The following is a 22,289-nucleotide window of genomic DNA, read 5'->3' on the forward strand; positions in this document are numbered from 1 at the left end:
GCCGGGCTGTCGGTAATGCGGCCCTTCCCTCTCCCCTAGGGACCCAGAAGTAAAGGCGAGTTTGTGTCTGCTGATCCCAAGCACCGTAACATGAGGCGTGGGGACCCGGGTGCAGGGTATGGTCTGTCTTCTAAACAGCCCTGCCGAAACCGGTTTGGCTCAGTGGCTAGAGCATCGGTCTGAGGACTGAAAGGTCCCACGTTTGATTCCGGTCAAGGGCATGTATCTTGGTTGCGGGCACATCCCCAGTAGGGGTTGTGCAAAAGGCAGCTGATTGATGTTTCTCTCTCATCGATGTTTCTAACTCTCTATCCTTCTCTCGTCTTCTCTATAAAAAAAATCAACAGAAATATGGTTTTTTAAAAATAAATAAACAGCCCTGCAGGAGGAAGCATTGCAACAGAGCCCTTCAAAGGAAAACCACACTGTCACCCAACCTGGCGAGTTGGCACATTTCCTGATACGCCGGACTTGGCTATCACAGCCCCAGCAATGGGCCTAGCTGCACAAGCAATGTTACCCTCCACCTAATGGTAGTGGCTTCTTGAGAAGAATTCTCCAATATCAAACCAGAAACCCTTAGAAACAGGAGAGAGAGAAATGAGTGCACATTTCCTTTCTGGAGAGAAAATTGTTGAGAAGAGCGAGGCTGCCTGGGCAGGACGTAGCTGGCCAACCCCTCTTGAGGGGCCCCGGGCCACAGGCTGAGACAGGGTGGGCAGGGGCACTGATGGAGGTGAAATCGGGGCAGGGCAGTGGTCCAAGCCCCGGGGAATCTGGTGTGAGGACCTGGGAAGAGAGAGGGCTGCCGGATGCAGGTGTGGGCAGGACTCAGTGGCTGGAGGCGCCCCAGGAGAGCTGGTCCCAATTGCTCTCCGCTTCCAGGGCACCTTTCAACGTCCTGCCCAGACACTCGGACAAAGAGATGAGGCAGAGCTCAGAAATGAGGGTGCGGCTCCTCCCGGCCTTGGCTCCACGCCTCTGCCGCCCTGACCGTGGGCAGGCTGGCTTTCGGCTTCCTTTGATTCATAGGTGGCTGCGTTGCCAATAGCCCTTTATAGGAAGCAAGAGGAACTTAACACACCGCTCCCGACTTGTGGGGGACAGGGGGGCGCGTGTAGGGTTTCTTTAAAGAAGGAAATGACTGCACTGACTTAGTTTGGCAGCCCCAGAATTTAATGTGCCCTTCATTTGAAAGCTGGGTTTCCTCTCCTTCCCAGAGCCAAGGAACAGCTCCTCCGGGCTCCCTTTGTGGGCTGCTTCGTCAACATCTCAGCTAACGCCCAAGGCTGGTGGCTCCCTGGGAGGAGGATGTGCTCACAGAGGAGATGAAGACTCTGAACAGATCTGGGGCACACAGGGGGCTGTCCGCTCACAGTGGCTGAGGGCACAGGGCCAAGGAAAGCGGTCCACACTCTCGGTTGCCACCTCCAAACCCAGCTTTGTAACGCCAAGAAGGTGTCCTTCCAGACTCCAACGTCTTTTTTATGTCTCTACACCAGTGGTCAGCAAACTGCGTCTTGCGAGCCGCATGCAGCTCTTTGGCCAATTGAGTGTGGCTCTTCCACAAAATACCATGGCCTGGGCGAGTCTGTTTTAAAGAATTGGTGCTAGAAGAAGTTTAAGTTTAAAAATAATGTGGCTCTCAAAAGAAATTTCAGTCGTGGTACTGCTGATATCTGGCTCTGTTGACTAATGAGTTTGCCCACCGCTGCTCTACATGGATCCTTTTCAGGCTGCACACCTAGCTGTCATCTTAGCCCTGGTCCCATCTCCAATCAGCATCTGCATGAATTCAAGAGGAGAACTCCCTTCTCAAACCAAGGACCTCAATGAACACACAGATTGGAACAAGTGATTGGATGGCGATCAATGACAGAGGGAAAGTGTGGCTATTGTAGGAGAATCACACTGGATTCAATAACATTCTAAATCCTAAAGCAGAACCCGCTGGCTTTCTGCCTCGCAGGATGGTGACATGACATTAAAACAGCTTTCTCCAGGAAGGCATTTCCTCTCTGCGTACAGGGCTGCTTAATCAATCTCCTCCTGAACTCTCAGAAATAGAAAGACCACTGGTCCAGCTTAGACTAAGAACCCTACCTGTTAAAAAATGGAAAGTAAGTCCTAGCTGGTTTGGCTCAGCAGAAAGAGCATTGCCCTGCAGACTGAAGGGTCAACATGCCTGGGTTGCAGGCTTGATCCCTAGTGGGGGACATACAGGAGGCAGCCAATCAATGATTCTTTCTCATCATTAATGTTTCTGTCTCTCCCTCTCCCTTTCTCTCTGAAATCAATAAAAATATTTTTCTAAATGAAAAGCAAGTCGCATTGAGTAAATCCCTCAAATTTAGTTTGAACTAGCCTCCATGATTTTGGAGTGTTAGAAATTATGTTCAGTGGCTGGCTGGTGTGGCTCGGTGGTTGAGTGTCAACCTATGAACCAGCAGGTCACAGTTCAATTCCAGGTCGGGGCACATGCCGGATTGCAGACTCGATCCCCAGTGTGGGGAGTGCAGGAGGTAGCCGATCAATGATTCTCTCTCATCATTAATGTTTCTATCTCTCTCTCCCTCTCCCTTCTTCTCTGAAATCAATAAAAATACATTTTTAAAAAAGAACAAAAAAACTATGTTGAATAACCACAAAGAACGATTTCTCATATTAAGAAGTTGAAGATGCTGACAGCCCCTCCTTATAGTGGGGAGGCTGAGACGTGGATCTGCCTGACGTAAGGATGATGCCACCACAACGCAGTGGGCTCATTCTCTCCAACAAGTGCCCTTGAGGCACCTGCAAAAATCCCGCCCTTTCTTCCAAATGTCCAGCTCAAGGAGACCTGAGAATGCAATTTTCACGATCGGAAAGCTTTGGATAGCTTTTGTTTAGGGATCTGGGCAGCAGTAGAATCATGCTCATGAAATGCTAGATCGTTAGAGCTGCCGTCCAAGGCCACACACTCTCCTCGGGGCTGAGTGTGTGGGAAGACAAGGACTGAAGGCCTAAGTTACAGGACCGGTCTCTGGAGCCTGCAGGCAGACACCCAGCGATGAGGCCGAGGGACGTGCAACATTCCTCTGCCCTCTAGTGGTACTTAGAGGCTCAACTTAAATCCCAAAGAACTTCCAAGACGTTCCTATGTCAGGGAGGGCTCATCTGTAAGACTTTCAGGACTTGTGGTTTGAACTCAAACACATTTTGAAAAATCCCTCCTGAGGCTCATCAGGAGTAAGATCAATGAGACCTGACTCCTGGTCTGTGCTGGTGCGCTGGGTGATGACCTGAGGCAGCAGTAAAATGAACACTTTACCTGATAACTTGCGGCAGGTGACAGCTTGTTCCTTCATAATAACATGATCCACACACAAAGACTACACATACACACACACACACACGCTGGAAACAAGGCATTCCACAATAATTGCTTGGCTGTGCCTTCACCGTTCGTACCACTTTCAAACACTTTTACAATGATACAGCCAAGTCTGCAGTTACTTTGTGCTGTTTGCACAGTCTTTGGCCTCGCTGTTAGCACCTTGCACTGTTCTCGAGCCTGGAAGAGCCAGGCACAGGGTCGTGTTCTGAGCTCTCTATCACTGCCGTAGCTAACACGTACCCAGCACTCACACCACGTGGCCGAGTTATTGATGGACTCCGGGCAAATCAACCAACCGAAGTAGTTCATGCAACAATTTTTCCCACATCATTAGATTTTTTAGCAAAATTTCTGCCAAGAAAACTTTTCAGTCTAGGGAACAAAGATGTCGATGGCATATAAAAATATGTTTGCAAGTAGAAGGTGCACTTAGACATACCACCTGAAGCAGTCCCAAGACAATGCTGTTTTCTGCCACATAATTAAGATGCAGCGGCAAAACTCTGCTGCCTTTCAGGTAAAGCATGGCCAAGGTCAAAGGGTGGCCCATGGTGGATCTCTGTCTTGCAAAGCCAGGAGTTGTCCCCAATCCTCCTGACAGGCAAAGCGAGAGAGCTTTCCCAGAAACCTTGACACCCTGGCAAGCAACACCTGGCATTTTTCTGTCCTAGAACAATCCCAGCATGGTGGTCTTTTCCAATGACCTGCAAAGTCAACTGTGTCTTGGGCTGCACAGATCAATCTGAACTATCCAGGGAATATGTGCCCAGGACAGACATTTGTTGTGATAGTGTTTATACGCCTGAGTTAATTTTTTAAAAAAAATATATGTATTGATTTTAGAAAGGAAGGGAAGAGGAGAGAAAGAGAGAGAAATATCAGTGATGAGAATCATTGCTCAGCTGCCTCCTACATGTCGCTTACTGGGGACTGAGCCTGAAACCTGGGCATGTACATCCTGACAGGCAATTGGACCTTGACCTCCTGGTTCATAGGTCAACAATCAACCACTAAGCCACACCTGCTGGGCATAGCAGTTAATTTTTTAAGTCATCAGTCAGACTCACTGGCACTCAGCTTCTAGCCTCTTTCCTGAATTTTTATCAGTGGCATGTATAGTAAATTTGGGTCCATCACAAAAGATGAGGCCCCAGCACAATGACGACTCACAAACACATGAAGCATTCCATATGTTTTAAGATATTTTGTAAACTCTAGGCAACCACTACAACATTTTTTAAAGAGGCATCACTCATAAACCAATAATGGAGGTATAATTGAATCGTACAAAAATATTCAATCCAGCCCTGGCCGGGTGGCTGTTAGTTGAAGTGTCGTCCCGTACAACAAAAGGTTGCAGGTTTGATTCCTAGTCAGGATGTGTATAGGAGGCAACCCATTGAATTTCTCTCATGCATTACGTTTCTTTCTTAAAAAAAATAAACATTAAAAAAAAATCAGCTCCTGTACAGGAGGCAGCCAACCAATGATTCTCTCTTTTCGTTGATGTTTCAATCTCTTCCTCTCTAAAACCAAGGCCCTTCTACCAGCTCAAGGAGATATAGCAGCTCTAACCCAGTACACAGCAACAAACACAGGGGAGCAGCCAAAATGCCGACAAAGGAACATGTCATGTTTCCTACACCATCTTCTTGACCTGAAGCCTGATTTGTATTTACACTGTAGGTAAATGCGATAGTCTGAACTGCTCACGTCAAAAATTACAACTAAGCTACTGAGCAGTAATCATTCAAAACACCTGGAATCTAACTGAGCCACGTCCTCCAACTAAGCATATAAAGAAGCCACATCCAGACTGTAGGAGACGAAGACATGGAATGGGCTGCTCCCACACCCACGAATGACGGATAAAAATTGGGATATCTCTGTTGCAGAGGTCCCCTCCCCCAAGAACAAGGTCCCTCCACCCAGGGTTCCAGCAGAGATGGTGGCTGAGTGAAAGCGAGGGCTGCTGGAGTCCCAGGGCCAACACACAGACTTACTTGGACTCTCTGGCTCTGAGCTCCAGTGTTGAGGCAGCAGCTGGAAAGACACCAGGGATACAGGGGAGGAAGTGTCTGGCACCAGGATGAGAGCTAGAGGGACAGATTTCTCCCAGAAATGCTGCGGAGGCTAGCGTTCCTCTTCTGGGACACCTCCCCCAGGCACGCATGGAGCCAGCCGGCAGGTGCCATAAATTAGTCGCCATCAACCCCGCCCTGGTATTCCGAGACCCCACCCCACCCAACTTGCAGGCTCACCCAAGCTATAATATTTCCAGGCTTTTCCATACAAACCGTCTGTCTTGGCTCGTACTTCAGACTTTCCTAAAATCTCTCAAACAAACAGCACCTGGCCTCAGTATGCCCCATGCCTCTTGCTAAGTGACCCTAAGCCCACCACCAGCAGCAGCCAGCCTTGGTTCACAGCTTGGCCTCTGCTGGGCACCTCCAAGCCCAGCACATAGTAGGAGCATGGGCAGATCGCTTTGTAGCTCATGCTGGGTGGCCCAGGCAGGGCACAGAGGTGGCTGAACTTGGCACACCTCCCGGGAGGCCCCAGAGCCAGTGGATAAAATAAGCATGTGAAAATTTGCCTCTTGTAAAAGGCCAAACTTTGCCATTAGTAATTTAAACAAAAATTTAAAATATAATCTAGCATTCAATTTAATCAAATGATTTCTAATAATTGGTAGACTGAAAACAAACATGGGGAGCAAACATTTTTAGTCTGGTTTAAAAAATAAATTCAAGCAATTTGAATTAGCCTTGCCACAGGTCTGCAGAATCAGTCTTTTTATAGTAAGTGGTCTATGTCAACAAATAATAAGATGACAATACAACTTTGTAAACAGGCAATACCTATTTAATAAGTACAATATATACATAAATTCTCTTGAAAAGCTTAATTTTATACAGACATATTTACAAAATGAACAGTGTAATCAAATTAGAGATTATCTGTACAATACACACACATATATACATCTATATCTATCTATCTATCTATCTATATATATATATATATATATATATATATATATGAACTTTGGAAGATAAGCAAGTTTCATCATCGTAGTCTAAATGGACAGCCATATTGCATTTAAAAAAAAAAAAAAGATTTCATTCCAGAAGAAAAATACAATTTCAATATACAATTATATTTTTCATTTATTGTCCTGAAAATTCTTGATGTTTGGATACATTTTTTCAATTATTTTCTCTTCTTCAGCCTTGAAAAGTTTTTAGGTTCCTAGTGCCACCAACTGGTGTTAAAAATTAATAATCTTAATGTCAAAAAAAGAATTGTTTTGTTTAAAAAAAAAGTTATTGAAAAATAAGCTACTGGAGTCAACATTCATAAGGCAAATTAACCACACTGAATAACAACATATTGATAAAAATATTTTCACCATGGTAGTATATATAACATTCACAACATTTAATGGTTTCTAATTTTATTTTCCCCTACTGGTAAATATTAGTCTAAATTTACATGTAAAAATCTTTAGAAAATAATACAGTGCAAAACAAAGTTTGGAAACACACATGACTGCATGATTAGACAATCTTTATAAGCATCAAGTAGGCATTACTAATTTACTAAAATGGTAAAAATCGAATGCCACTTTATGATCTTTGGATTTTTTTTTTCCTTTTTCTCATGGAATAATTAATCATCAAACTGTGACAAAAGTGTGGAAATGTATATAACTACCAAAGAAACAGCATCCTTCTGTCGCGTACCTCAGTAAGGATTCATTTCCCAAAGATGAGTGTCAGAGTGAGATTTCTGGGTCACCTACTTACACAGGTGGACTGACCCTCTTCCCACGGGGCTGGTGGGAGTGGCAGAGGCTCAGAGCTGCCCGTTTCCTCCCAGGTGTGTTCTAGGACCATCCCACCGGGAGGAGGGGAACTACTTTCTCTGGCCTGTTCACCAACATCATCACGGTACCTAGTATGGCTCCAGGCAACAGGTGTTCAATAAACACGTTTATTAAATGAATAAATAACATGGTAACTTGGTAAAATTTAATTTCAAGGTAAGTCTATTTAAATGGTGATGAGGAAAGTTAAAAAGGAAACAACCAAGTTCAAGCTCGTGATGCTGCTCAAACACACTATTTGCAATCCTTGAAACTTAACACGCTGAAGTCTGGAGGGGTATGGGGAAAAAGGGAGTCACAGTAAACATTCACTTTAAAACTGAAAACTGGTGGAGTGTATACATACACACACACACACAGACACAAAATCATTTCCTGCCTTGGATGTGTACAATTCATAATGAACATACAAAAAAAAAAATGCCCCCCCCCCAGATCTGAGGTTTATCCAGACCATTTTCCTTGTCTGGGTACCCTATTCTCTCCATATATTCAACACAGTAAGGGGAGAAGGCCCTCTAAGTTAGAAGCTACATGTGAATCAGTGTAGAGACAGCAATCTGACATATGCACAGTTTTGTACATTTTGCTCAGTTCTGACCCACATGAAAAGGATACAGTAAAAACTAAAGAACAAAAGGAAAGTATTTTCTTCAAAAGTTTTCCATAGTTTCTTATATTTTAGGGGGGAAAGAAACAATAAGTCGAAATATGGTTTATAATAGCTTTTCTTCTATTATTGTTTCAAATTTAAACTTCTCCAAATGAATGGTGACACAAATGTCAATATTGGAGTGTTTCAATTTTGTATGTAATAAATGTATATGTATATATTTTTTTATTTTTATTTTTTAAGGGTGTACAGACATAGGGATCACTATTTGCTCTCCATTAATACATTTTGTGTCTTAGAAGAAAATAAATATTGTAGTGTTTGAACTCATATCACATAAAAAGCCATAAAAATTTAGTTACCTTAGCTACTCTAACTAGTCTTTGGGGGTATCAACTATATATCTAGAAGCAAATGGGAAAATAATTCCAATTTGATTGCACTCACCCTCTTTTTCTGATAAATTACTATTGGTAAGAAGAACAAGACACATTATTGTAAGACTAATACTTTTTAACAGCTATTTTAAAAATAAAATGTTTTAAAACTTGTATTTCCATTTTGAAGTAAAAACATTTTGTTTTGAGATGACAATACATAACTCAATATACCAAAAAGATAATATAATGAATCATCTAATCCTCAGTAAATTATCTTTTTAAACAATGATGACTGAAAAAAATATTAAAACCCATGAAAGACATATTGCCACCACGAGTCCAACTTTGAGAGCAATACAGTTGTTGAAAGGCTTTTAATCTATCATCCCAAACCTTACTTAAGGGGGGAAAAAAGAATGCAAAAATCCAAAACAAGAATGAGGCTTTCTGCAAGACAAAAATATAAACCACAAACAGAAATTATAATGGATGAGAAATTATAAGCAGCAAGAAAAATTCAATGACATAGAAATACTGACACTACAACCTGCAACATTCAAGTTGCCACATTGCAAATAAATATTGTAAAAATCCAATAGGTACATAAATTTGGCTCTAAAATTCCTTTGGTTACAGAGAAGTAATTGTTTTGTGTTTTAAATAAATACACTGAAACGCCTCATATGTGGGGATTGTGGGATCACTCCACTGTAACATGTAAGTATACCAACAATGAAGAATGGGAGCTTAAACAGTACAGAATGGGTGCATTCCCTTGGGAACAGAATCTTCATAAATATTTTAAACGTTTATCTTTGCATTCGATATTAGTAAAACTCAAGTATTTCGGTTCCAAAGAATTCACTATTCATCTCTCTGTTTTAATAACTAGTCAATTTCACATTTTAAAAAAATAATTGAAGTCCACAGGAATTTACTAAATGAGCATGTTATTTTAAATCATATTTTATGTAACTGAAGATTTAAAAACCTCAACTAAGAATTCAAACTATTTAATCTGAAAAAAATGTACCTAGCCCAGATAAGGCACATGCCTGATCATGGGCCAATTTCCACAAGCTAGCTTTCCTACTGGCTTCCATTAAAATTAAAAGATTTAAGGATCACTGGTTCCCTTCCCTAAAACACAACCAAATGTCATATTGGAATGTCAAGACAAAATTTTTTATTTTTTAGTTTTCTTTAAGTTAGGAAAATAGCATATTACTGGTCCTTTCATGCATACTTTTAAAAAGCTGGGTCGTTTTTGACATTATGTGTTTGAAAGGGGAAAAATGGAGAAGGGGTTTTCAAAAGCCCTTGTAATGCTGATCATTTCAATGATTCTTAGCAAATGAAACTAGGTTGTTTTGGTTCTATGGCGGGCTGTCGCCACATGAAAACAAATTCCATCAAGTCTACACTCTTACAGGCCACACCGCAGTGCACTCCTAAGGGAAAGGATACTGTCTATGAGGTGAAACAATCATTCTTTACTGGCTGACACAGCAGAGGAAGGTTCCGACGACGGGCAGGGACCTGCTCCTCGTGTGGCGGTGGTTCTTCACTGAGCAGCAGCTTGGGGTTAGGTTTTCCTCGTCCTCTGTTCTAGTTCGTGCTGGTGTTTAATAAGACGTTCTATTTCTGTTCCAAGTGTTTGTAGGTTTTCCTTCAGCCATTTGAAAAAAGAGCAAAATAAGAACAGATCTACTAAGTATAATAAGTAAAAAGGGTTCCGCTTGAACTACCTTTGCCTAAATTTTGAAGAGTGATGATTAGTCTTATAGGTTATGTGAGATAAACTAGACACAGCTATTTTCAGCAAAGTAGTCCTATATATTACAAAGACATACTTATTTGTTTTTTTACTGAAGCTATAGCAAATTGTACTACGTACATAAAATTATTTCCAAAGTTAAAAAATAATTTTTGAAATCCACTAACTATCCAATAGCTAAACTGGCTCATCAACAGACAAGTGGATAAAAAAACTGTGGTGCATAAATGCAATGGGATATTACTCAGCCATAAAAAAGAATGAAATCTTACCATTAGGAACAGCATGTCACTAGAGCAGTGGTCGCCAACCGGTGGTCCTCGGACCACTGGTGGTCTGTGAAGTCCGAAAGGTTGGCGACCACTGACCTAGAGGGTATTATGCTAAGTGAAATAAGTCAGACAGAGAAAGACAAATACCATATGATTTCACTTATATGTGGAATCTCATGAAAAAAATAAACGAACAAATAAAATTGAAGCAGATCATAGAAACAGAGAACAAACTGACTGATGGGTTTGGGGGGGGGTGTAGGTCAAAAAGGGAAAGGGATTAAGAGTACAAACTGGTAGTTTTAAAATAGTCATGGGGATGTAAAGTACAGCATAGGGAATATAGTCAATAATATTGTAATTCCTATGTATGATGCCAGGTGGGTGTTGGAAATATCGGGGGGGACACTTTATAAAGTATATAACTATCTAACCACTATGCTGTACATTGAAACTAATATAAAATAATACTGAATGTAAACTATAATTGAAAAATAAAAATACAGCTAAACTGATTTTTTACTCTTTCTTTCATTGCTATGTTAAAAAACTCTACTTTTCAGAAAGAGAACAACATACTCATTTTATCTCTGGGTAAAATGCTGTCTTGCATTACAGAAATAGTCCACTATGTACTGGATCAAACTATGAAACAGGCACCATTTTGCCATGTTTACTGGTGGGTAAGTGAACGAGAAATATAAATACCTTCAATGTAATATTTTTTAGTAACGTATCTTCCAAAACAGCCTGCAATTTCCGGTTGATCTCCAGAGAGAGTTCCAACGTCAGTCCACTATCAGCAGGATGGGATGTGTACAGAGACGCCATGATGCCTCCCCGTCTACTTAGGTGGACTTTGTTAAAATCAGATGCCTCTGAAGAAAGGGTGCCTGCCTCTTCCCGTAAAATGTAACTCTGAATGATTCTGCAAAATACAACCGCACCATCAGTTATGTGCCTGCAGAATTAAAAATGCTGGAATTTTCAAGAGTCATCTAATCATAAGTATCAAGATAACTAGCATAAATACCTACAAGGTTAATAACAGAACTATATTGGGAAAGAAAGGAGTTTTCCTTATTGAGCTGCCTTCCTAAAGATATTTAAACAGTGCTTTTCCATTTCTTTCCTTATTACTTGAATAAAAGTATTTGAGCAGTTTTTTGTTCCTATTTCAGTTCATATTTTCAATTTTCCTGTTAAGCTTAAAACTGTATTTTACTCTTTTTCTTTTCAAAGTTATGGGCAAACTTTTCTCTAAGTCTAAAATTATTTCAAAATAAACATGAGAAAATCGTGGGTAAAGACTGCACTGTCAAAGCCCTTAAAGGAGCATGGTATTTGTGAGGGGCCTGGTACAGCACCGTCCTGGAGTGTCAACACGGGATGTGACTCTCCACTCTGGGTCCATCACTTACAGGGTGAGTGCTGAATCTGGAACAGTCAGTAATTTGACCTGAGCCCCAGTGACTTATCTGCCAAATTTCATCATTTTCTCCGAGTAGATGAAAGAAATCAATGAGCTATCAAACAGGCATCGTGCCTTGTACTTAGTAGTTGCCCAAAACATTACTCCACTATGTTCTACCCAGCGGGAAAGATAATTCACAACACTATAAAGCTCTTAGAATCGGTCATAAAAATAAAAACCTAAGTAGAGCACTTTAAGTCCAAAGTTATTTTAATATATCAAAAAAATTGCCGGGACCGGTTTGGCTCAATGGATAGAGCGTCGGCTTGGGGACTGAAGAGTCCCGGGTTCGATTCCGGTCAAGGGCATGTACCTTGGTTGCGGGCATATCCCCAGTAGGGGGTGTGCAAGAGGCAGCTGATCGATGACTCTCTCTCATCGATGTTTCTAACTCTCTATCTCTCTCCCTTCCTCTCTGTATAAAATCAATAAAATATATTTTTTTTTAAAAATTAATGTCAATTGGTCACCAGCATGAACAACACAATAATTACCCGGGCCGAGAAGTTCATAACCAACAAATGACTTCAGTGGAAACTAGTGGTCACTGACATCCTTCACGCTGGGAAAGCAACAGTACCTTAGACAGAAATTTGGGAAAAACTAGCCAGATTGTGTAAGACCACAGCGGATGTCACCTTTGTGTTGGGATTTAGAACCCTTTCTGGTGGTGCCGAGACAATTGGTGATGGCATAATTTATGATTCCTTGGGTTACCCAAAGAAAAAGAACCCAAACACAAACTTTCAAGACAAGGCCTGCATGAGAAGACCTCAAAAACATAGAGAAAGACACAAGAACAGGCTGACGAACATCCAGGGAACTCAAAGGCCAACGTTGGTGCTGCAGAAAGTAAGAGGAGGTGAGAAAGTAAGATGAGAGAGAAACATCGACCAGCTGCCTCTTGCACACCCCCTACTGGGGATGTGCCCGCAACCAACGTACATGCCCCTGACCGGAATCGAACCTGGGACCTTTCAGTCCGCAGACCGACGCTCTACCACTGAGCCAAACCGGTTTCGGCGTGGGTCTTGGTGTGATTAATTAAAAAACAGTAAGTTAACCATCTGAATAATGGTATTTTAAACACAAAATATGTGACCATAATAATAATACATACTTTGTTTTTTTCCTAATTTCTTCCACCAATTGCTTGATGTGATCCTCCATAAATTCTATCTTTTCATGCTTCCGGGCATGTGCTTTCTGCAGCCTTACTATCCTCTCAATCAGCATGGCCTTGTCTACTTCTGGGAAGTTATCCACAGCTATCGACGACCCGGTATTTTCCGGAGATCGATCTTCTGCGCTGCTTCGAGCATTAATGGACCCTGAAGAGAAAAAAATAGTTTAGGTATTATATCTGGTTTAGAGTCATCTCTAATCTCAGATTGTTTCTTCTATAATGACTTTCAAATCAACTTAACAGAGTTGGGCACAGGACCCAACACAAGTCATACCTGGTTTGAGTTCTTATTTCTGAACATACTGATGATAGAAGTACAAAAAGATCTACTACCGTATTTTCCAGCGTATAAGACGACCGCCCTAATTTAACAGTTAAAACATAGGTTTAGGCCTATATTCGCTGTATAAGACTACCCCCCACTTCCGAGGCAACACCAGTTCTTTTTTTAATAGACCGCCTCTCTGACTCTGGCCAATCTGAGCAGGCTTTTTTTCGTTTCAAACGTCGTCTATACGCCGGAAAATACGGTATGTCTTTCAGGAATAGGAAGAGGCAGTCAGAAATAACAAGTCTGAAGTAAGACCAAAATCAAACCAAGAAAAAGAGACAGACAGGGAGAGTAGAATACAGCCATGTGGGCTAAGCTCAGTCAGCTCAGATCAGGAGCCTGGCCTCCCTAGGTTCAAATCCCACGTTCCAGCTGTGAGACTTGGGACGAGTTAATGAAACTTTCTGTGCCTTGGTCACTTCATCTTAAAATGAGAACAACAACATTATTCACTTCACAGGATTATTATCCTCATTTAAGTGAGTTAATACATGTGAAGTGCTTGCAACAATGCATATACGTAGTGAGCTCTAAGTGAATGCTAGTTATTATTTTTATCAATATCAGCTGTAAATAATTTTTGATCTTTTTACCTACAAAGTTAAACTCCCCCCTCACTCCCATTCTATAGATTTTAGACAGGTAATGTATCTTACCCAACATCATACGTTAATAAATGGCAGAGCTGGGACCTAAATACCTATGTGTAATTTCAAATCCACATTTCTTCTGCTACACCATTTCCCATTATCGTACCTATAGATGGCATTTCCTCCCCTAATATGCAACTCGTGGAGCAGTGCAGTCTTTAGAATCTGGGCACTCAGTCACTGAGGATTTTGGATGAGTCATGGAAACACATTTTAAAGTGGGAACTGTAACATGACTTTTGCAGAGTAAATGATATACTTAAAGCATTGAGCATGGTTCCTGGCATTCCAAAATTAATAAACACACTGATATTTTGCTAATTACCATTTTCACAATGTTACCAATCATACTTTCATAGACTCTATTCATTTCTGTTGTACTATAAGCATATTTACCATGAGAAATTATAATATTTTAAAAATACATGTGTGTAAATACATTTAAATATCTGATATATAACAATGGTCACTTCAGTAGTTCTCAGGTATTAAAAGTAATATAAAAGTATAAAGAGAGACCACAATACAGCAAATCTCTCTGTAGGGATGGATACAAATTGAATTTAAGAATGGAAGAGGAAGTTGTTACACAGAATAGAGACAAAGCAGGTAAGAAAAAAGGAGGTAGAGGAATAGATGATAAAGAACCATGTGACATACACCTGAAACTAATATAATATTGTATGTCATCTATACTTTTAACTAATAAGAGCTTTACATTCCAGAACTGGGAGTGGGAGGTGGGGTGGGGGGAAAGAACCACATGGCAAACTTGAAACCCTGGATAATGGAAATATTTCTTATAATATGTACAACTGCCACTTTTTAAGATTCAAAATGAAAGAAAAATGTTTCAATACCTTTTAAAACAAAATATGCTATTCCTTTTTACAATCAATCACAAAACACCGTTCGCTCTTTACCTGATGAACTAGAACGACTTCCCATGCTGCTGACTTCTTTGTCGTAGCCTCCGTTCTCCACCTGATCCAACTTTCTTCGTGCTGGAGAAGAAAGAAATGTCTCGTGACAATTATCATGATCATTTATTTGCTCCTACTGCCTCTGATTTTTATTGCTAAACTCACTTAGGCCAGGAGGGTGAAAGGTGTCATTTAAACAAAATGACATCTAGAAATGCACAGGTCAAATACAACATATATAGAAGCATTATGATGACAACTGATACTGGCTGGCATCACTTACGAACACTGAGCATAACTTCTGGAGTCCTGAAAGATGTAGGATACCAGAAATTTCACTTCAATGATATCTATAAAAACAAACTGACTTCTATAGGCAAATAGCTGAATACATTTATATTATGTAAATGCTAAATCTTTTGTTACTATGTTTAATCCTGTTTTGACACAAATAAAGCAGAGGGAAATATAAAGAATAGAAGTCAGAATGCATATCTTATTCATCTTTGTACCAAGCGCAGGGCACACACTCCCAAAAGTTGTATGAATTTTAAATGAAAGAAATCTGAATTCCAGCTCTGGCTATCAATCACTGTGTTTGGTTAACCTATAAGCTTTCTGGGTCTCAATTTCCTGTACAATGAAAGGTTACGTCTCACCGATCTCTAAGTTAGAGGTCTACTATATAGGATGCAAGCTCGAAAGATGCTGCACAAAACAATTCATACACAAGTGTAGGGAGAAAATTTTAGAACTACTATTAATACTTATATTTAATCTCACCCTTTAAAATTTCTATTTTTATTATTGTCTAATATGTATTGATAACATTCTAATATACATCAAATAGAATAACACATGTTTAAAATTTATAAATATATATAAATTAGAGAACAAGTGCTGAAGTCATTTTTACTAGAAGTATGTGATCAAAAATATTTCGACATTACTGCCTTAAGTTCCATGAACAAATGTCCTTTAGCATAGAAGGTGCTACAAACTATTCATGTAACTGCAAGAAGTTTAGCAATTTGATTTATGAACAATAGTACATTAAAAAGAATGTAAGGCTCTAATCAATGTGATAGAACCTGACGTGAAAAGTACTTTTTTCTATAAATCCTAAAGATGAGAAGAAACAAAAACATTCCAGGTCTAAGTGTGGAAGAATGTCCTACCTTGCTGAAGTTGTTTGGTAAGATCCTTGACACTAGAGGCATGCTTACGTCTTTGAGTTACTAAATCGTCTTTTAATTCTTCAACTTGGGTACTCAATGCTTTAACTTCTGTTTGTTTACAAGTGAGTTCAGCTTGCAGAGTCTGGACTTCCTCTTTTCGCAATTCTTCCTCTTTCAACAATCTACTTTCCTAAATATTAAATTAAGATAAAAAAAAAAAAAAAAAACAATTTTAATAGGTGGCTTGTATGTTTCCATTATCTCACAGTTTAAAACATCAAAAATACAGTCTTTGATAGTAGATTCTTCTATCATCACTCCTTACCAGGTTTTGTTTACTGAGCTCCTCAAATTCTTCACATAGCAATCCGGGGGGTACATTACTACATCTACCAGTTTACACATGCAAAAAAAAACATGCAGTACATGTCTCTGGATTTTTTAACTAAAATCTCAAATTATTTTTATAAATAACTTGAAGGCACTCTCATAACTCGGAAATATTAAATCATTTTTAAAGTACAAAAATGTAAAAATGTAAAGTACTTTTAAAAAGATATAGTAATTCCAGCCCAAGCCGGTTTGGCTCAGTGGATAGAGTGGCCTGTGGACTGAAGGGTCCCAGGTTTGATTTTGGTCAAGGGCACGTATCTTGGTTGCAGGCTCCTGGCCCTGGTCTGGGTGCATGTGGTAGGCAACCAATCAATATATCTCTCCCACATCAATGTCTCTCTCTCTGTTCCTCTCTCTCAATTCCATTCTAAAAATCAATGGGAAAATATCCTTGGGTGAAGATTAAAATAAATAAATAAAAAGATACAGTAATTCTAGTTAGAAGGTCAAAACCCCTGATTTTCTTATTTTCAAAAGTGAAATAAATCATAACCATTTCAAGGGAATTTTTTATGATAAGCTACCTAAGTTGAAAGGAAAACCAACATTCCTCACAGCATTTGAAAAATTTGTAAGAAAGTCAGTGCCAATAAAAAAGAGCTTAGATCAACTACAGTAGGTTTGTGCTAGTGGGAAATCGATTAGTGCGTCTCGCTATGTTGCTTTAAATGGTGGATGTACAATTATACTTACCAAGCTGGTGTTTGCCTGTTTCATTTGCTCACACTGGCTTTGCAACTGACTTTCACTACAGGAAAGCTTGTCACACTGGGACTGTAAGGAATTGCATTCAGACTGAAGTTGTGCGTTCTTACTAGTAAGTTTTTCTGTAAACAGCAGTAGCTCAGATTCTCTTTTCCTACTGCCTTCGATGTCTTTTTGTAGGTCATTAATCAAAGAATTAAGACTTTCCACTTCTTCCTTCAAATTCTCAATTTCTTGTTTACCTCTAAAAAACAAAGTTTATATTTAAGAAAAAATAAATAAACCATTGAAAAACATTAAATTAATGGTTTGGGAATTTTCACAGAAGAAAATGGTTTCTAAAGGTACTTTTACTTGTGAAACATACTGGGAATTAAGAGCTAGGAATATGAGGGAGGGAGGGAGAGAGGGAAGGAGGAAGGGAGAGAGGGAGGGAAGGAGGGAGGGAGGGAGGGAAGAAAGAAGGAGTTTAGTTGTATCAATACTGAAAACTCAAGCCACACTTAGCCTGAGGAAGTGTCTACTAGATTTAAGGAGGCATAGCAGTTTTTAATGGAATGTTGGGATAGAAGCTTGGACGAGTGGAGAGGGTTAGAAGAACAAAGAAGTAAATGAAGGCCAGGCAGAGATGACCCTATAAAGATGTGTGGCTGTGAAGGAAAGGAGAAAGGGAGGAGAAGGTCACTGGAGCTTGATGTTTGTAAGATATTGGGTCGGCAGCTAAGTAATTGCGGGTTTCACACATATATGGCTTCAGTTGAATTTTTAGTTTGAAGACGTAGTACAAATGTAAAACACATTTTGTTATTTGATAGTTGGCTATTCAGCTGTTAATCAGTAAAAAAAGTTTTTTGATCTGTTTTGTAGTTTTCGTTTGGCGTTCGTTGAAAAATGGAAAATCAAAAGGAACATTTTCGTCATATTTTGCTTTTTTATTTCCGCAAAGGGAAAACGCATCGCAAGCTCATAAAAAGTTATGTGCTGTTTATGGTGACGAAGCCTTAAAAGAACGGCAGTGTCAAAATTGGTTTGCCAAATTTCGTTCTGGTGATTTTTCACTCAAAGATGAAAAACGCTCTGGTCGTCCAGTTGAAGTTGATGACGCCCTAATCAAAGCAATAATCAATTCAGACTGTCACAGTACAACACGTGAGATTGCAGAGAAGCTTCATGTATCACATACATGCATTGAAAATCACTTAAAACAACTTAGCTATGTTCAAAAACTCGATACATGGGTTCCTCACGAACTGAAAGAATCACAGTTAACGCAACGCATTAGCAGCTGCGATTTGCTAAAGAAACGTAATGAAAATGATCCATTTTTAAAACGACTGATAACTGGCGATGAAAAATGGGTTGTTTACAACAATATCAAGCGGAAAAGATAGTGGAGCAGGCCAGGTGAACCAACTCAAACAACATCAAAAGCTGATATTCATCAAAAGAAGGTTTTGTTATCAGTTTGGTGGGATTACAAAGGAATTGTCTACTTTGAACTCTTACCACCCAACTGAACGATCAATTCTGATGTCTACATTGAACAACTAACGAAATTAAACAATGCAGTTGAAGAAAAGCGGCCCGAATTGACAAATCGAAAAGGTGTTGTATTCCATCATGACAATGCAAGGCCACACACATCTTTGGTCACTCGGCAAAAATTAATGGAGCTTGGTTGGGATGTTTTGCCACATCCACCATATAGTCCTGACCTTGCACCATCTGATTACTTTTTGTTTCGATCTTTACAAAACTCCTTGAATGGTAAAAATTTCAATAATGATGATGATGTCAAATCGTACCTGATTCAGTTTTTTGCTAATAAAAACCAGAAGTTTTTTGAACGTGGGATTATGATGCTGCCTGAAAGATGGCAAAAGGTCATTGATCAAAATGGGCAATACATTACAGAATAAAGTTATTTAGTTCCATGAAAAAATTGTCTTTGATTTTCTTTTAAAAATCCGCAATTACTTAGCTGCCGACCCAATATAATAATATTTACATGTAGAAAGAAAACAGTCAGTAGAAAGATAGCGGTAAGAGAAAAGGATAAAGAAAGAATAATCAACAAAGACCCTGAGAAGGCAGGAGCATATGGGACCCACAGATGAAGTGGAGAACAATTCCATTCAGAGAGGAACAGGAACATTTCTTCCCTAACAGAAGGAAGAATGGTTGTAGATGCAGGCAAGTTCAGAGGACGAATAGCAAGAGGTTTTGAACTTGTCAACTGATAGCTCCCATTTCTTCTGTGCAGTCAGAGTAAACAGTAAGGAGAGAAGGAAGATGAGCATGTGAAGAAAGCCGTAAGGTTTAGAAGAGATGCGGAGAAGATGGGGGAGAAGGCTCTAAGGACATGATGGGTTTGAGGTGCATTGATAGTCCCAGGTGAGGCTGCTAACCATGAGTTTATAGCAGTGTCACTCTGGAGAACGGTGATGGTTTCTTTAGCAACACTCAGCAGCCTGGGTATGAGAAGTATCTGGTTTTAACCTGAATCCATGCTCTGCCAGGTAATTTCATGAGTAGTTTCGCTACAGGGTTTATAAGAAGCCAAGGAATAACTTCAGATCCTGACCTCAAGCTACGTGCATACAAAGATATAGATGTATATCTACCTTGCAGAAGGAAAAGTTAACTATTGTGTGTAATCAACAGAATTTGAAAGCTAAGTAATGAATAAAGAAACGCAAATCCATTCTGTCTTATAAACTACTACTGACAATGTTCAGGAAATATAAACTTTGATTTTTTAGAAGCCATGTTAGGAACTTCAAAGATAATAAAAATAAAAAAAATTCAAAGAAAGACCAAAATTTAAAAATTTTTAGCCAGTAAAATTTTTAATTATGCTTGTTTGATGCAATAATTGCATTTAAAAATAGAAACCTGGGATAGAATCTAAAAGCCTACTGATTAGCACAAACAGAAATTGCATATTTTATACCTTTGATGTTGCTCCTGTATCTGATCTGCAATTTTCATTTTGTCCAAGAAGTTCTGAATTTCAGCTTTTTGGCGATTAATAATTTCCTTATATTTCGATAATTCATCTTCTGTTCTTAACCGTTCATCTTCTAGACATTTCACCTATCACAAATCATAACCAAGTTTAACTACAAACAATATTTTCTTGTTCCTTATTAGCTATTTCAGGGAGTGGTTAGATAGGAACAAGCTAAGCTGAATTCTGAAGCTGTGTTAATTAACGTGAAGAAAACATAATGGGAAGTTAACAGTCCTGGGTTTCATCTCAGATTTCCTCTGAGTTAGCCCTGGGAATTTCAGTATGTCACTTTATTTCTGCTGAATCTCCATTTCTTCACCTGAAAAGAGGACATACTTTCTCTACCTACCTCAAGGAACTGGGGTGGAGAACAAACAGAAGTGTACAGGGAAAACACTTTGAAAATTACTGTGCTTGCAAACTCAAAGTGGTTACTTAAAAGCCTATTTCTAAATAAATGAATGATATACAATGGTACTCTTTCACAATTACATTAAAAGGGATACTAGTCTTACTATAAAGACAATAAGCACTGCAAAGAACTTAACAGGTCGTTAAAAATTAAAACCGTATACAAGCCTATTAAATATACCTGGGAGAAATACTAAGAAACTATTCTTTTCTCATACTAACAGTTCTAAAATCCAATTAATTTACTGATAAGACTGCCCAAGAATAAGTTATAGATCCAGCAAATGTGTTAAAAAGCAGGAATGTTGGGAACTCTTCGAAGGGGTTGCAATAGAAGACATTTTCATCTCAGTAAGAGAGTCCATTTTATTGCTAGGGGATTGATATGCTACTCCTATGAGTTCTTTCATTTTGGAAAAGTCCTAAATACCCTTTCCCCAACAGTTTAAAACTCAGAATGAGTCCAAAATTAAAAACGTTTACCCTTTGCCTGAGTCATGCCCAAAGATGTGATTTACCTTTGTCCTCAGGGTCCGTAGCTCATCCATGCCCTCCTTAAACGTCCTCTTCAGGTCCTCCAGCTCCTTGATCTTGGCATGATGCATCTTTTAGCAAGTTAAAAAGAAACCACAGGTCATTATGTACTAAACTGATCCTGCTCCTCCCAAAGGCTTTCAAAGTAGATGACAGTAAGTACTCCTTATTCCTCTCCCGTATTTATTACACAATCTAGGGTATGCAAAGAACCGCTCACCTCTAGCTGGTCAGATTTTTCCTGCATTTGTTTTTCAAGCTCTCCTTTTGTGACTCTGAGCTTGGCATCAAGCTCATTGGATTTAATTTCTTCTGATTCCTAGTGGAAAATAAATTTTAAAGGTATAACTTGTTAAAGTTTTATACTTTGAAAAGTGAAGAAGACTTTTGCAATTCGGTGTGTTAAGAAATATATAATTATCTACAAATGATGATTTCATTGAAAGATTTTAAATATGTTGATTTTTGCAAGAACAAGAATTGCATACCTAACATATGTAACATAATACAGTGGGGTTTTTTTAACTTATACATTTACAAACATGTACTCTTTATTCTTCTGACATTTTCTAGTGTTTTTATTTAGTTAATGAGATCTCTATATAAGCTACAAGTACTTTGACATCAGAAATAACCTGTATTTTATTTAACTGACCTACCAATACATTCCACACTTCAAATATTACAGATACAAACTTTAATGAAATAATATTAATATTGACATTATTCGTTACTAATCTATTAGAAAAGTTAGCATACCTGGTATGTTTTTATCATATCCTGACAATTTTTTCGTATCTGATCTGCTTCTTCCTTTGCTTGGGTTAACTTTGTTGTTGTCTCTTTGAGTTTATCTTTGGTTTCCTGCATTGATAAAGGACAGTGACAAACATGGGCACAATCATATGATGAATGGTAGGAACAATGACCAGGGCAGAGAAAGTTTTTGTCTCAGCACTGCCACTGAGGGGCCGAATAATTAAAAGCCATTTAAATAAAGTTAAATTTCATAAAGTTCTCAGCAAATCACTAGAATTTACTAATTAACCTGGTAAGACAACAAGAGCAAATATTAAACAGTTCTTTTCACACACACACACACACACACACACACACACACACACACAACAATTCTTTGGTTTATGCGGTGGTATCTATTAAAAACAGGTTTTTTTATAGATTCA

At 39.2% G+C, this 22,289-nt stretch overlaps 1 protein-coding gene across 1 annotated transcript in view; it reads right to left on the reverse strand.

Annotated features, from left to right (window-relative positions):
• Window positions 1-6,488: 6,488 nt before the first annotated feature.
• CCDC186 (coiled-coil domain containing 186) overlaps window positions 6,489-22,289 on the reverse strand; it is a 38,070-nt gene continuing 22,269 nt past the window's right edge. Inside the window, exons 7-16 of the mRNA XM_084903656.1 lie at window positions 21,865-21,969; window positions 21,326-21,424; window positions 21,090-21,176; window positions 20,101-20,243; window positions 17,136-17,391; window positions 16,050-16,239; window positions 14,872-14,952; window positions 12,902-13,112; window positions 11,016-11,235; window positions 6,489-9,927 (exon numbers count right to left, since the gene is read on the reverse strand). Of these exons, the coding sequence (XP_084759782.1) occupies window positions 9,844-9,927; window positions 11,016-11,235; window positions 12,902-13,112; window positions 14,872-14,952; window positions 16,050-16,239; window positions 17,136-17,391; window positions 20,101-20,243; window positions 21,090-21,176; window positions 21,326-21,424; window positions 21,865-21,969 (1,476 nt within the window). The 3' untranslated portion in view covers window positions 6,489-9,843. The remainder of the gene's footprint in view (window positions 9,928-11,015; window positions 11,236-12,901; window positions 13,113-14,871; window positions 14,953-16,049; window positions 16,240-17,135; window positions 17,392-20,100; window positions 20,244-21,089; window positions 21,177-21,325; window positions 21,425-21,864; window positions 21,970-22,289) is intronic.

Source organism: Pipistrellus hanaki (genome assembly GCF_964339955.1).
Source record: "Pipistrellus hanaki genome assembly, chromosome: 14".
NCBI lineage: Eukaryota > Metazoa > Chordata > Mammalia > Chiroptera > Vespertilionidae > Pipistrellus > Pipistrellus hanaki.